General features: G+C 38.4%; 1 protein-coding gene across 3 annotated transcripts in view; it reads right to left on the bottom strand.

Moving 5' to 3' along the window:
* The window catches only part of cacna2d3a (calcium channel, voltage-dependent, alpha 2/delta subunit 3a), a 261,628-nt gene that overhangs the window by 27,836 nt on the left and 218,936 nt on the right, over positions 1-14,856 (bottom strand). For all 3 annotated transcript variants that reach the window (XM_083554430.1, XM_083554429.1, XM_083554428.1), the window contains 3 exons: positions 4,106-4,167; positions 3,120-3,164; positions 721-783 (listed from right to left, as the gene is read on the bottom strand). In XM_083554430.1, the coding sequence (XP_083410556.1) occupies positions 721-783; positions 3,120-3,164; positions 4,106-4,167 (170 nt within the window). The remainder of the gene's footprint in view (positions 1-720; positions 784-3,119; positions 3,165-4,105; positions 4,168-14,856) is intronic.

Consider the following 14,856-nt stretch of genomic DNA (forward strand, 5'->3'; position numbering starts at 1 on the left):
ACTCTAGATCTCCTGCTCCAACTCGTGTAAATCATATCCTTATGGCTCATGCTTTGTGCACAAGTGCATGTGCATCCTGAAACAGGTTTGGATCTCCTAACTTAAGTTTAGGAAAAATTGTATTGTGCCTCTAACTTTGTGGTTACAGTTTGGGGAAGAAATTGTTGGAAAAGTCAGGTGTTCCTGGTACTTTTGTCCATATAATGTGGATCTAAAAGATATTTTAGCCCTTTTCTTCAAAAAATGTCCACACTGTCCTATATGCAGTATGTTTAACTACATAAAAACGCTTCACCCTGCATCAATTTTGTCAGCAAATATAAGATTGGCTAAATTTTCCCTTTAGTTAAACTAGGAAACCCAAACCTTTTCCAGCAAGGCGATGCCTCTATGCAGAAAGAGAGCTTCCTGAAGATGTGCTTTGCATGGGTTGCAGTAAAAGATCTTGAGTGGCCTCCTATAAAACACTCCAATGGAATGCAAACTGTTTACCAGGCCTCCTCACCCTACATCATTACCTGATTTCAGTAACACTCTTGTGACTGAATTAGCACAAATCTCTGAAACCACACTCCAAAATGAAGCGGAAAATCCTCCCAGAAGAGTGGAGGTCATTATAACAGCAAAAGGGTAGTCATTGTACAAAAAGTCATGCACGAATTTTATGGTCAGGTGTCCACAAACCTATGTCCATATAGTATATAATACCAAAAGTCATACCAAAGAGAAATCTTCTGCCACTAGGATAAAGCCGTTGTTGTCGATGAGGTAGCAGTTAATATCCTGTTGAGAGAAATTGGAAGAGAATATGTCAGGATAATGTTAGTTATTGAATATAAACATAACCCCTAGGTACAGCAGGGTACAAAATGTCAGGTTTTTTTTTAAGTTGGAACGAGCAGACGTATTTAGAATTGTAGATAATTTAAAACAAAGAAAATAAAACTATTTTTTCATATATATATATATATATATATATATATATATATATATATATATATATATATATATATATATACAGTGAGGAAAATAAGTATTTGAACACCCTGCTATTTTGCAAGTTCTCCCACTTAGAAATCATGGAGGGGTCTGAAATTGTCATTGTAGGTGCATGTCCACTGTGAGAGACATAATCTAAAAAAAAAAATCCAGAAATCACAATGTATGATTTTTTAACTATTTATTTGTATGATACAGCTGCAAATAAGTATTTGAACAACTGAGAAAGTCAATGTTAATATTTGGTACAGTAGCCTTTGTTTGCAATTACAGAGGTCAAACGTTTCCTGTAGTTTTTCACCAGGTTTGCACACACTGCAGGGGGGATTTTGGCCCACTCCTCAACACAGATCTTCTCTAGATCAGTCAGGTTTATGGCCTGTCGCTGAGAAACACGGAGTTTGAGCTCCCTCCAAAGATTCTCTATTGGGTTTAGGTCTGGAGACTGGCTAGGCCACGCCAGAACCTTGATATGCTTCTTACAGAGCCACTCCTTGGTTATCCTGGCTGTGTGCTCCCGGTCATTGTCATGTTGGAAGACCCAGCCTCGACCCATCTTCAATGCTCTAACTGAGGGAGGGAGGTTGTTCCCCAAATCTCGCAATACATGGCCCCGGTCATCCTCTCCTTAATACAGTGCAGTCACCCTGTCCCATGTGCAGAAAAACACCCCAAAGCATGATGCTACCACCCCCATGCTTCACAGTAGGGATGGTGTTCTTGGGATGGTACTCATCATTCTTCTTCCTCCAAACACGTTTGGTGGAATTATGACCCAAAAGTTCTATTTTGGTCTCATCTGACCACATGACTTTCTCCCATGACTCCTCTGGATCATCCAAATGGTCATTGGCAAACTTAAGACGTGCCTGGACATGTGCTGGTTTAAGCAGGGGAACCTTCCGTGCCATGCATGATTTCAAACCATGACGTCTTAGTGTATTACCAACAGTAACCTTGGAAACGGTGGTCCCAGCTCTTTTCAGGTCATTGACCAGCTCCTCCAGTGTAGTTCTGGGCTGATTTCTCACCTTCCTTAGGATCTATGAGACCCCACGAGGTGAGTTCTTGCATGGAGCCCCAGTCCGAGGGAGATTGACAGTCATGTTTAGCTTCTTCTATTTTCTAATGATTGCTCCAACAGTGGACCTTTTTTCACCAAGCTGCTTGGCAATTTCCCCGTAGCCCTTTCCAGCCTTGTGGAGGTGTACAATTTTGTCTCTAGTGTCTTTGGACAGCTCTTTGGTCTTTGCCATGTTAGTAGTTGGATTCTTACCGATTGTATGGGGTGGACAGGTGTCTTTATGCAGCTAACGACCTCAAACAGGTGCATCTAATTTAGGATAATAAATGTAGTGGAGGTGGACATTTTAAAGGCAGACTAACAGGTCTTTGAGGGTCAGAATTCTAGCTGATAGACAGGTGTTCAAATACTTATTTGCAGCTGTATCATACAAATAAATAGTTAAAAAATCATATATTGTGATTTCTGGATTTTTTTTTTTAGATTATGTCTCTCACAGTGAACATGCACCTACGATGACAATTTCAGACCCCACCATGATTTCTAAGTGGGAAAACTTGCAAAATAGCAGGGTGTTCAAATACTTATTTTCCTCACTGTATATATATATATATATATATATTTTTTTTTTTTTTTTTTTTTTTTTTTTTTTTTCAATATTCAACATTCTGCACTGTTTCTAGGTCTCTATTAAATCTGCTATAAGCTGCAAATTCAAATGGAAGCAAATGTGTGATATTGCTCATGTCATGAATATCAAAAAGTTAGATTTTTCTTAGTCCTTATCACCTAATCATTTGAGTGTTTAGTCAACATGCTAATAGATTTTGGTATAAAATTGATTTACACAAACTTGTCTCGTGCACACTCATTAAAGAAAAATGAGACGTAGAAATTCATGTAAATATTTAAAATATTAAATGTTGGAGGTAATATTATATGTAATGATAATTATATTAAAAATAAAATGTGCAATAGGACCATGATGAATGTGTATGTTCATGAAGCCATGACTACAGATACTTATAATCATATTTAAACAATTAAAAGACATTAGAGATGATGGACTGAAGGTTAAGGAAGTGTGTACACTCACATCATCATCACAGCTGATGGAACACTTCCCATCAAGAGTAGTGCACTACATAAAATATTAAGCACAAACAATTTTCATAAAGTTACACATCCACATACAAACAGACTATGAATGATTCTGAAAATATTTTGCAATATACATGTGTATTAGTTTTTAACCACTGAAAAATGACTGCTTTTTACAATGCTGCATTTAACATACACTATATGGACAAAAGTTTTTAGACATTAGTAATTCTTCCACTAACTGTTACCACAAAGTTGGAGGCACACAATTGTTCAGGATGTTTTGGGATATGGTAGTATCAAATTTTCCTTTCACTTGAACTAGGAGACCCAAACCTGTTCCAGCATGACAATGCCCCTGTTTACAAAGCCAGCTTTATGAAGATATAAACATAATTGACATGGGTTGAAGGAAAGACTTTGTCTGCTATAAAGCTTTGGGACTCAATGTAGAATGACCTGTTTAAAAAAAGCACATACGAATCTTATGGTCAGGTGTCCAAAAACTTTTGTCCATATAATATAATAAAGAAAATGACCCAGTTTAAAAAATGTATTGGTACAGATTTAAACCAGTAAATAGAAACATTAATTTGATGGGGAGTTTATTTATATATAATGTGATAAAAATCCTTATCTTAAGTAATAGTATATTAAACACAATTAAATAAATGAACTCTCCAGGTTTTAATCAATTTTATAAAAATAAATACATAATGTTTGAAAAATGTACATATTAGCTAATATTTTTTACTGGATAGCAGGGAACAGTGGGAAGGTTTAAAATAGTATTATTATTTATTATTATTATTATCATTAATATACATTTTTGTGGGATGATTTGTAAGTATTATATTAGTTCCATTATATGTGAAGGTGTGTGTGCATGTGTGTGTGTGCGTGTGTGTGTGTGTGTGTGTGTGTGTGTGTGTGTGTGTGTGTGTGTGTGTGTGTGTGCATGTGTGTGTAGTGGATGTTTACCTGTCTGCTGGCAGTCCAGAATTTTCTCTGAAAGAACTCTAGCTTCATCTGTATCCCCACAGCTGCAGCATACATTCAAAACATGTCATGTTCAAGAATACTCAAAGTGACGTGCTATTTGCTTAACACGAACACGAAGGCTTTCGAATTTCGCATTTGCCAAAGCTTCATTAATAACGACAAATCGAGAACTCGTTAATCTTTGAGACATATTTGAATGCAAAGGCATGACTGGGTGATATTTAGCAAGGTGCTCTGACCTGACCCATCAAATACTGAAACTGTACTCCAGGCTTCTACATCCTGTTCATTTAAGGAATGTTGAGAAAAAAAATACATTCCTTCTCACATCCAGCTCTTAGAATCTCACATCCAGTTCTCTCAAGCAAGCATGTATATAATACCACAACATGATGGTTTAGGGCCAAGTTAAATATGTCATGCAGAAGACTTATGAGTTACTGAATTACCGATTATGGTTTTGAACTTGTTGACAGCGATATTTCTCCTGTCTATGAAAAGTACGCTTCAGAGTTCGAGCATGAGAGGTCTGATTGTGAATGCATTTCCCAGAAGTCATCAGCAATACCTGTGACATATCAGATAAGGTCATATTATAAATTAAGGATTATAATGGTTAGTTAAATTAATTTCAAATGAGTGTCTGTTTATGTGTTAATGCAAGCCTTTTCATTGTATTTTTAAAGCCTGCCGCAGAACTGCAAAACACATTGCCTTCCTTGTACACCCAACCAACCCCACCTCAGATGAGACTATATTATCTTGCGGCTTGGGATGACTGAGGAGAAAGAAGATCAAGGGTGGAGCCTATTTCTGACCCAGAAATATAAAAGCAGCCTCAAATGTGTAACTAGAAAAAACTATTTGATTGCATTTAGCAGTTTGCAGTAATAATATTTTATTGAAATTGTACGTAATTACTAATGGCCTAGAAAAACATACTGCACCTTTAATGTGACTATTATCAATGGTATTCATAGTTTGTTTAATCCCATAAAAAGGTAGGTCAAGCTAAAGGGAAAAGGCAGCTCAGTGTTTGAGATGTTAGACTTCTGATCGAAAGGTCGTTAGTTCAAATCTCTGCATCACTGATCACCTTTAACCGCTCGGTTGTACAGTATAGATAAGATAATTGTAAGTCACTCTGTATAAGGGTGTCTGCCAAATGCTGTAAATGTAAAATCAAACCCTGGCTCAGTGCTGTGTGTAGAATTCAGAATCTTTGCCAGCCTTCATAACAAATGAGCAGAAATGATTAAATAAAATAAATATTATACGCTTTACATAGTTTAAGTTTTTCCACTCAGGATAGCAAACATTTATTTCCTATAGACTACTTTATAACTTTATTGCTGTTCAACCATAAAGTCGTTCTCATAAAACTATTTTTGCTTGTTTTTGTTGTGGTTAATATCCATATTGAATATTGAATATTTACACATAATGCAAACAAACTGTCCTATTGGTTATTGTTATTTCTTTATTAGCTTTTAGTCACAATTAATTGTGCTGCCTCCTGTTTCTCTGGGCTAAAAATATGAGGCTACACACATGTAAAAAAATCTTTGCCATCCATTACCGTAAACAAAAACACAAAGCAATTTAAAAAACTAAGAGAGAAATGGTTGCTGATCTGCAAAAATCAGGTGGATATTCAAAAAATCTATACACAAGCAGTTAAAAATATGATAAACTACAATTAGATCATAAAATGAGTTTAAAGTTTTATAGAGCTCAAATATGTACAACATCTTCACAGCAGTGAGGACAACATTAAATAGGCCAAACCAGTAACAGAGGAAATAGGAGAAATCCTTAAAATCAGTAGTATGGGGCTGAGTATAACATGTATGCTATGCATGAGCTTGCACATCAATGTTATCATTGCCGTTATTACAGACACTCAATCTTTGTTGATATAGCTACAGCTGATTACAAGCATACATTTCAGTAACTTTGCTTGACACTTAGAATAAATGCATAAAAGGCATATTAACTGAAGTGGACCAATTTTGATTCAAACATAGCTAGTATGGAACATGCAATCTTTTTGAAATGGAGGAAATCTGACTAATGAAATCAGGACAAAAAGCTGTATTTTGACAAAACTGATTGATTCGGTTGTAGTACCTATAAAATCTATTTTTATTCTACTATGTAGTGGTCCATTTCCTTATCAGATTTCTTCATTAAATCATTTAATTCACACAAAAAGCTGTAACAAAAACCTACCAAAGATTCAAATGAAAATAAAAAACAGGTTTGGTCTAGTTCTTATGAAAAGCAATACAATTTATAGTACATACCAGGGGTGTAACCGTACACGTATTCGTACCAACTTTGTTCGGTACAGGGCTTTTGGTTCGGTTCACACGTGTACCAAATGCAATAGTTTTTATATGCAGAACACAGTAAAAATCTGGGTTCCCTCACAGACATATAAAGTGGCGGACCGCAGGTTTGTCTAGTCACCTCCTCGCACTTTAAGCACATTTTTTGGTTAGTTTTAAACTTTAAAACATACACAACAATGCCAGGGAAAAAAAAAAATTGAGTTAGCGCACTGTCACTCTGTACCAAAAATTAAGATTTGTTTGCGCATGAATGAAAAACACTAACAATAGTGCTGTTGATTATTTTGTGTTTTATTTCCAGCTTCATGAATTTCTCCTAAAATGAGAAAATCCTGACAATTCCACATACTGAGGGAGTAAATGAATGAAGGATGAAAGGAATAAAGACATTTGTTAAAGTATGCTGAAATAAGTAAAACAGTTACGTAGATCATGTCTGTAGAAAATTTGATATTAAAATGTAAAACATAATGAACCTTACCACTTTACGAACAAGTTAGGTTTCAAACGAACGTTCGTACCATGAATACATTTGTAAGTTGTTACAGTGTTTGTTATTGACTACGCATATCTCCTAATGATCTAAGAGCTATAAATACTATTAAATTAACAAAAAAAATACTAAAACAAAAACATAAAACTAAATTATAAAAATTTATAAAAAATAAATAAAAACACTTAAAAAATGTATTCGCCCAGTGCGCATCATTTAGACTCGTTATGGTCAACGATTTGCTTTTTTCTGTTTTGAATTTTTTTTTTTACTCTGAACAAATTTCACTTGGACAGGTTTGTTTGTATCTGCATACCTTTGTAAAGTGAATGTTTGTAAAGTGGGGAGCATCTGTATTATTATTATTTATTTTTTCCACATTTATTTAATTTTACTTGTGACAAATTCATAAAGTACTCAGTTTAATCAATATTAAAAAGTGTATTGCATTAATGTATTAATTTATTCTATTTTTAAAAGTCTTTATCTGTTCAAATTTTGATGATCACAAATATTAATAATAATAATCTGCATTAATAAAAAATGACAAGCACTTTTATGTTTTGCATTTCTTCTCACTAACCGTACTGAAAATGAACCAAACCATAACTTAAAAACCAAGGTACGTACCGAATTTTGTGTACCGGTACAACCCTAGTACATAGCCATAATAGTGTGAAGCTTTTTATATAAGTTAAAAATAACTTGTGTTAATACCAACAGGGTGCAAACCTGACAAAACTTACTCGTGTCCAACGGAATTAGCAAAAAGCCAAAAGCAACCATTAAGGTATGTTTGCAAAGTACCAAAAATACTGCTTATCTTCTTCTTCTTCTTTCGGCTGCTCTGATTAGGGGTCGCCACAGCGGATCATCCGTCTCCATACCACCCTGTCCTCTATATCTGCCTCTTTTACACCAACTACCTGCATGTCTTCCCTCACCACATCCATGAACCTCCTCCTTTGCCTTCCTCTTTTCCTCCTACCTGGTGGCTCCATCTTCAGCATTTTTCTACCAATATAATTCATGTCCCTTCTCTGCACATGTCCAAACCATCTCAATCTCGCCTCCCTCACCTTGTCACCAAAACATCCTACATGTGCTGTCCCTCTAATAAACTCATTTCTAATCTTGTCCATCCTTGTCACTTCCAACGACAACCTTAACATCTTCAGCTCTGCTACCTCCAGCTCCACCTCCTGTCTTTTACTCAATGCCACTGTCTCTAATACATACAACATCGCAGGTCTCACCACAGTCCTATAAACTTTCCCTTTCATTCTTGCAGATACTCTTCTATCACAAATCACTCCTGTCACTCTTCTCCACCCACTCCACCCTGCCTGCACTCTTTTCTTTACTTCCCTAACACACTCTCCATTACTTTGCACTGTTGACCCCAGGTACCTGAACTCCTCCACCTTCTCCACCTCTTCTCCCTGCAACTGCATCACTCCACTGCCCTCCCTCTCATTCACTCTGTCTTACTCCTACTGACTTTCATTCCCCTTCTCTCCAGCGCATATCTCCACCTCTCCAGGCTCTTCTTAACCTGCTCTCTACTCTCACCACAAATCACAATATCATCTGCAAACATCATAGTCCAGGGAGACTCCTGTCTGACCTCGTCCGTCAACCTGTCCATCACCACTGCAAACAGGAAAGGGCTCAGGGCCGATCCTTGATGCAGTCCAACCTTCACCCTGAACCAGTCTGTCGTACCTACTGCACACTTTACTGCCGTCACACTGTCCTCATACATGTCCTGCACCACCCTCACATACTTCTCTGACACACCTGACTTACTTATACAATACCACAACTCCTCTCTCGGCACCCTGTCGTACGCTTTCTCTAAATCCACAAATACACAATGCAGCTCCTTCTGTCCTTCTCTATACTTCTCCATCAACATCCTCAAAGCAAATAAGGCATCTGTGGTGCTCTTCCTCGGCATGAAACCATACTGTTGCTCACAGATGGTCACCTCTTCTTTCAGCCTGGCTTCCACTACTCTTTCCCATAACTTCATGGTGTGACTGATCAACTTAATTCCCTTGTAGTTACTGCAGGTCTGCACATCTCCCTTATGCTTAAAGATCGGTACCAGCACACTCCTTCTCCATTCCTCAGGCATCCTCTCCCCTTCCAGAATCCTGTTAAACAATCTGGTTAAAAACTCCACTGCCATCTCTCCTAAACATCTCCACGCTTCTACCGGTATGTCATCTGGTCCAACCGACTTTCCATTCTTCATCCTTTTAATCGCTGCTCTCACTTCCTCCTTACTAATCCTATCTACATCCTGCTTCACCAACTCCACATCCTCCAACCTTCTCTCTCTCTGATTTTCCTCATTCATCAGCTGCTGAAAATACTCCCTCCATCTTCTCAACACACTCTCCTCACTAGTCAACACATTTCCCTCTCCATCCTTTATTGCTCTAACTTGCAGTACATCCTTCCCAGCTCGGTCCCTCTGCTTGGCCAATCGGTATAAATCCTTTTCTCCTTCCTTAGTGTCCAACCTCTTATACAGTTCCTCATATGCCTTTTCCTTGGCTTTCGCCACATCCCTTTTAACCTGCTGCCGCATCTCCTTGTACTCCTGCCTACTTTTCTCATCACTCTGTCGATCCCACTTCTGTTTTGCCAATCTCTTTCCCCTAATGCTCTCCTGCACTTCCTCATTCCACCACCACTTCTCCTTGTCTTGCTTTCTATTTCCAGATGTCACACCAAGTACTTTTTTAGCTGCCTCCCTCATCACTCCTGCAGTAGTTGCCCAATCATCCAACACCTCCTTAACACCACTGAGCCTCTGTCTGACCTCTTCCCTGAACCTCACACTACACTCTTCCTCCTTCAGTTTCCACCATCTTATTCTTCTTTCAAACCTTACTTTCCTCCTCTTCTTCTTCGCCTCCAAAACCATCCTACAGACCACCATCCGATGCTGTCTAGCTACACTGTCCCCTGCCAACACCTTACAGTCTCCAATCTCCTTCAGGTTGCATCTCCTACACAGAAGATAATCCACCTGTGTGCACCTTCCTCCACTCTTATACGTCACCCTATGATCCTCCTTCTTCTTAAAATACGTGTTCACCACTGCCATTTCCATCCTTTTAGCAAAATCTACCACCATCTGCCCTTCCACATTCCTCTCCTTAAAACCATACCTACCCATCACCTCCTCATCACCTCTGTTCCCTTCACCTACATGCCCATTAAAGTCTGCCCCAATCACCAATCGTTCTTTCCTAGGTACACCATCTACCACTTCATCTAATTCACTCCAGAATCTTTCTTTCTCCTCCATCTCACAGCTAACTTGTGGAGCATAGGCACTGATGACATTTATCCTCATCCCTTCAACTTCCACCTTCACGATCATCACCCTATCAGAAACTCTCTTCACCTCCACTACACTCTTACTGTACGCTTCCTTCAGAATCACCCCTACACCATTTCTCTTCCCATCCACACCATGATAAAACAGTTTAAACCCACCTCCAATGTTCCTGGCTCTACTCCCTTTCCACTTGGTCTCCTGAACACACAACACATCTACCTTTCTCCTCTCCATCATATCAGCTATCTCTCTCCCTTTACCCGTCATAGTACCAACATTTAAAGTACCAACCCGAACCTCTACTCTCCTACACTGCTCCTTTTCCTGCCGTCTCTGTAGACGCCTTCCTCCTCTCCTTCTCCTCCTTCGGCCAACAGTAGCCCAATTTCCACCGGTACCCTGTCGGCTAACGATACCTGTGGCGGTCGTTGTTAACCCGGGCCTCGACCGATCCGGTATGAAATTCTCATTTGTGATCCGCATATTTGATTTGGCACGTTTTACGCTGGATGCCCTTCCTAACGCAACCCTTCCCATTTACCCGGGCTTGGGACCGGCACTAAGAGTACATTGGCTTGTGCCCCCCTAATGGCTGGGTTACCAAAAATACTGCTTATAAAAACTTAAAAAAAAAAAAAAAGACTATAATGAAAGAATTGATACATTCAACATTTCAGACAGTTACACATATACATTTACATTGACAAAATTTGGCAGATGCCCTTATCCAGAGTGACTTACAATTATCCTGTTTGTACAACTGAACACTTTAGGGTTAAGTAGTGACAACTTGGTGGGCAACTTGGTGGTCCTGGGATTCGAACTTGTGATGTTTCGATCAAACATCCTTCTCAATAGTTAAAATTTACAAAGTGCAAATGCAAGTATGTATATGCATGTATAAATTGTGTGCAAAGTAACATCATAGGTAGTCCTGCAGAGATACACTGGGTCCATTATGGTATTCCCATTGAAAAGGTGTGTAGGTAAGTGTGCAAAATATGCACAGCTATTCAGTAGCCAGTGTTAATTTTGCATTGTGTGTGTGTGTGTGTGTGTGTGTGTGTGTGTGTTTGTGTGTGTGTGTGTGTGTGTGTGTGTGTGTGTATAGTCTGCTAGAGCTTTAATCGTTAGAAATGATAAATAAAAAAAATGTGTGAAACTGTATGTACTTGGGGGTGATTTACTGTATTGTACTGAGCATCTGTCAGGGAATTGTTAGCAAAATTACTTGATGTGTGTACATGAATGTGCATTAAACTTCAAGCACTTTAAATGTAAAAGCAAATGTAAAAGACCAGGAGGTAAAAATTCTTCAATCACCACTTTAAATTGTTATTCCAATTAATTGATATTCCAATTTCTCATTCTATCTATCTTTATATTTCATGTTTGGGATATATATATATATATATATATATATATATATATATATATATATATATTTCTCTTTTTATAAGTAGATTTTGTACATATATATATAAACACACACACACATTTTTTTTTTATACGTAGTTTTTGTTTCTGTGCTACTTTTGTCATGTAGAGAGCGAAAAAAAAAGCAATGCATTGTACATTGTTATGTGTACAGTTATGTATGTGACCAATAAAATGTGGATATAAACTACTATAAGAAATCTAATAAATTCAAATAAGATTTTCATATTTTATAGGGTGAAATAATCAAGCAATTTTCATGTATAACACTTATTTGATTTTTTTTTCCATATAAGATAAACAGACTTGAGTTTTATTTATTTATTCATTTATTTTTTTTTTTTAAATAGAGCTAGTACTGCTCATCATTGAATACTTAAAAAATGATGTGCTCCCTATTGCAAAACAAATGGCCACATGCTAACCTTTAGTGACATTTTTAAAGACCCTAAAGACTTTTTAAGCAGACACTGACAACTGTCTTGTACTTGATATGGCTCTTCAGCTCACATCACTGCTGCTGGTTATATGAGTAGAAAGATCAGGTTTAGTCAACTCAGCACCGGTGTTGAGCTTGTGCAAGCACATGCTTTCGAGGAACAGTCATTAATCACCATCATTCCCAATAATGATTACCACTGTTCCCAATATCCAGTTACTGATTACCAATGTTTCCCTATGACAAGTTACTGATTACCACTGTTCCCAATCAGCAGTTACTGATTATCACTGTTCTCAATAACCAGTTACTGATTACCACTGTTTCCCATAAACAAATACTGATACAGTGAGGAAAATAAGTATTTAAACACCCTGCTATTTTGCAAGTTCTCCCACTTAGAAATCATGGAGGGGTCTGAAATTGTCATCGTAGGTGCATGTCCACTGTGAGAGACATAATCTAAAAAAAAAAATCCAGAAATCACAATGTATGATTTTTTAACTATTTATTTGTATGATACAGCTGCAAATAAGTATTTGAACACCTGAGAAAGTCAATGTTAATATTTGGTACAGTAGCCTTTGTTTGCAATTACAGAGGTCAAACGTTTCCTGTAGTTTTTCACCAGGTTTGAACACACTGCAGGAGGGATTTTGGGCCACTCCTCCACAAAGATCTTCTCTAGATCAGTCAGGTTTCTGGCCTGTCGCTGAGAAACACGGAGTTTGAGCTCCCTCCAAAGATTCTCTATTGGGTTTAGGTCTGGAGACTGGCTAGGCCACGCCAGAACCTTGATATGCTTTTTACAGAGCCACTCCTTGGTTATCCTGGCTGTGTGCTTCGGGTCATTGTCATGTTGGAAAACACACCCTCGACCCATCTTCAATGCTCTAACTGGGGGAAAGGGGTTTCCCCAAAATCTTGCAATACAAGGCCCCGGTCATCCTCTCCTTAATACAGTGCAGTCTCCCTGTCCCATGTGCAGAAAAACACCCCCAAAGCATGATGCTACCACCCCCATGCTTCACAGTAGGGATGGTGTTCTTGGGATGGTACTCATCATTCTTCTTCTTCCAAACACGTTTAGTGGAATTATGACCCAAAAGTTCTATTTTGGTCTCATCTGACCACATGACTTTCTCCCATGACTCCTCTGGATCATACAAATGGTCATTGGCAAACTTAAGACGTGCCTGGACATGTGCTGGTTTAAGCAGGGGAACCTTCCATGCCATGCATAATTTCAAACCATGACGTCTTAGTGTATTACCAACAGTAACCTTGGAAACGGTGGTCCCAGCTCTTTTTGGGTCATTGACCAGCTCCTCCCGTGTAGTTCTGGGCTGATTTCTCACCTTTCTTAGGATCATTGAGACCCCACGAGGTGAGATCTTGCATGGAGCATCAGTCCGAGGAAGATTGACAGTCATGTTTAGCTTCTTCCATTTTCTAATAATTGCTCCAACAGTGGACCTTTTTTCACCAAGCTGCTTGACAATTTCCCCGTTGCCCTTTCCAGCCTTGTGGAGGTGTACAATTTTGTCTCTAGTGTCTTTGGACAGCTCTTTAGTCTTGGCCATGTTAGTAGTTGGATTCTTACTGATTGTATGGGGTGGACAGGTGTCTTTATGCAGCTAACGACCTCAAACAGGTGCATCTAATTTAGGATAATAAATGTAGTGGAGGTGGAAATTTTAAAGGCAGACTAACAGGTCTTTGAGGGTCAGAATTCTAGCTGATAGACAGGTGTTCAAATACTTATTTGCAGCTGTATCATACAAATAAACAGTTTAAAAATCATATATTGTGATTTCTGGATTTTTTTTTTTTAGATTATGTCTCTCACAGTGGATATGCACCTACGATAACAATTTCAGACCCCTTCATGATTTCTAAGTGGGAGAACTTGCAAAATAGCAGGGTGTTTAAATACTTATTTTCCTCACTGTAACTATTGTTTCCAATGACGAATTACTGATTACCACTGTTGCCAATAACCAGTTAATGATTACCACTGTTACCAATTACTAATGACTGATTACCGTTTTTCCAATAACCAAAAACGTATTACCACTGTTCCCAACAGTCAATTACTTGTTACAGTACCACTGTTTCCTTTCAGAAACTTGAGCTGCATCGGAACACTTTGGGAACATGACTGCGTTGTCCGTGCTCTGAGAAATTAGTCAAATGTTAAAGATCAGTCAAAATTAAAGACAGTGTTATGTCACGACCAGGGGGTATAAAGCGCACCTTTAGAGAAGACGGCTTCAGCTTCTGTTTGTTCATTAAGTGCTCTGTGTGAAAACGTAATGTTTGTCTGTCTGTTTGTCAAAGAAAATGAAGGCATCTGAGAAAACCAAGCTTACGTTTCGGCTGTGTGCTTCTCCTTGTCCTTGTTTCATTACGGTAAGGGATACACAAAGGGGGGCTGGCAGGCACATACAAAACCGGAGAGAGACTGATACACTTAAGAGAGAACCTGGCAGCCTGGAGGGCTTTGACAGAAGTGTCCCTGTGGGTCCTGCATACTGTAGAACGAGGCAACGCTATTCAGTTCGGGTCTCGCCTTCCCCGGTTCAACATGCTCTATCTCACTCTGGTGAGAAGCGAGAAGGCTCTGGTCCTGGAATGAGAAATATATAC

The sequence above is a fragment of the Silurus aristotelis genome, assembly GCF_946808225.1.
Source record: "Silurus aristotelis genome assembly, chromosome: 11".
NCBI classification, from domain to species: Eukaryota; Metazoa; Chordata; class Actinopteri; order Siluriformes; family Siluridae; genus Silurus; species Silurus aristotelis.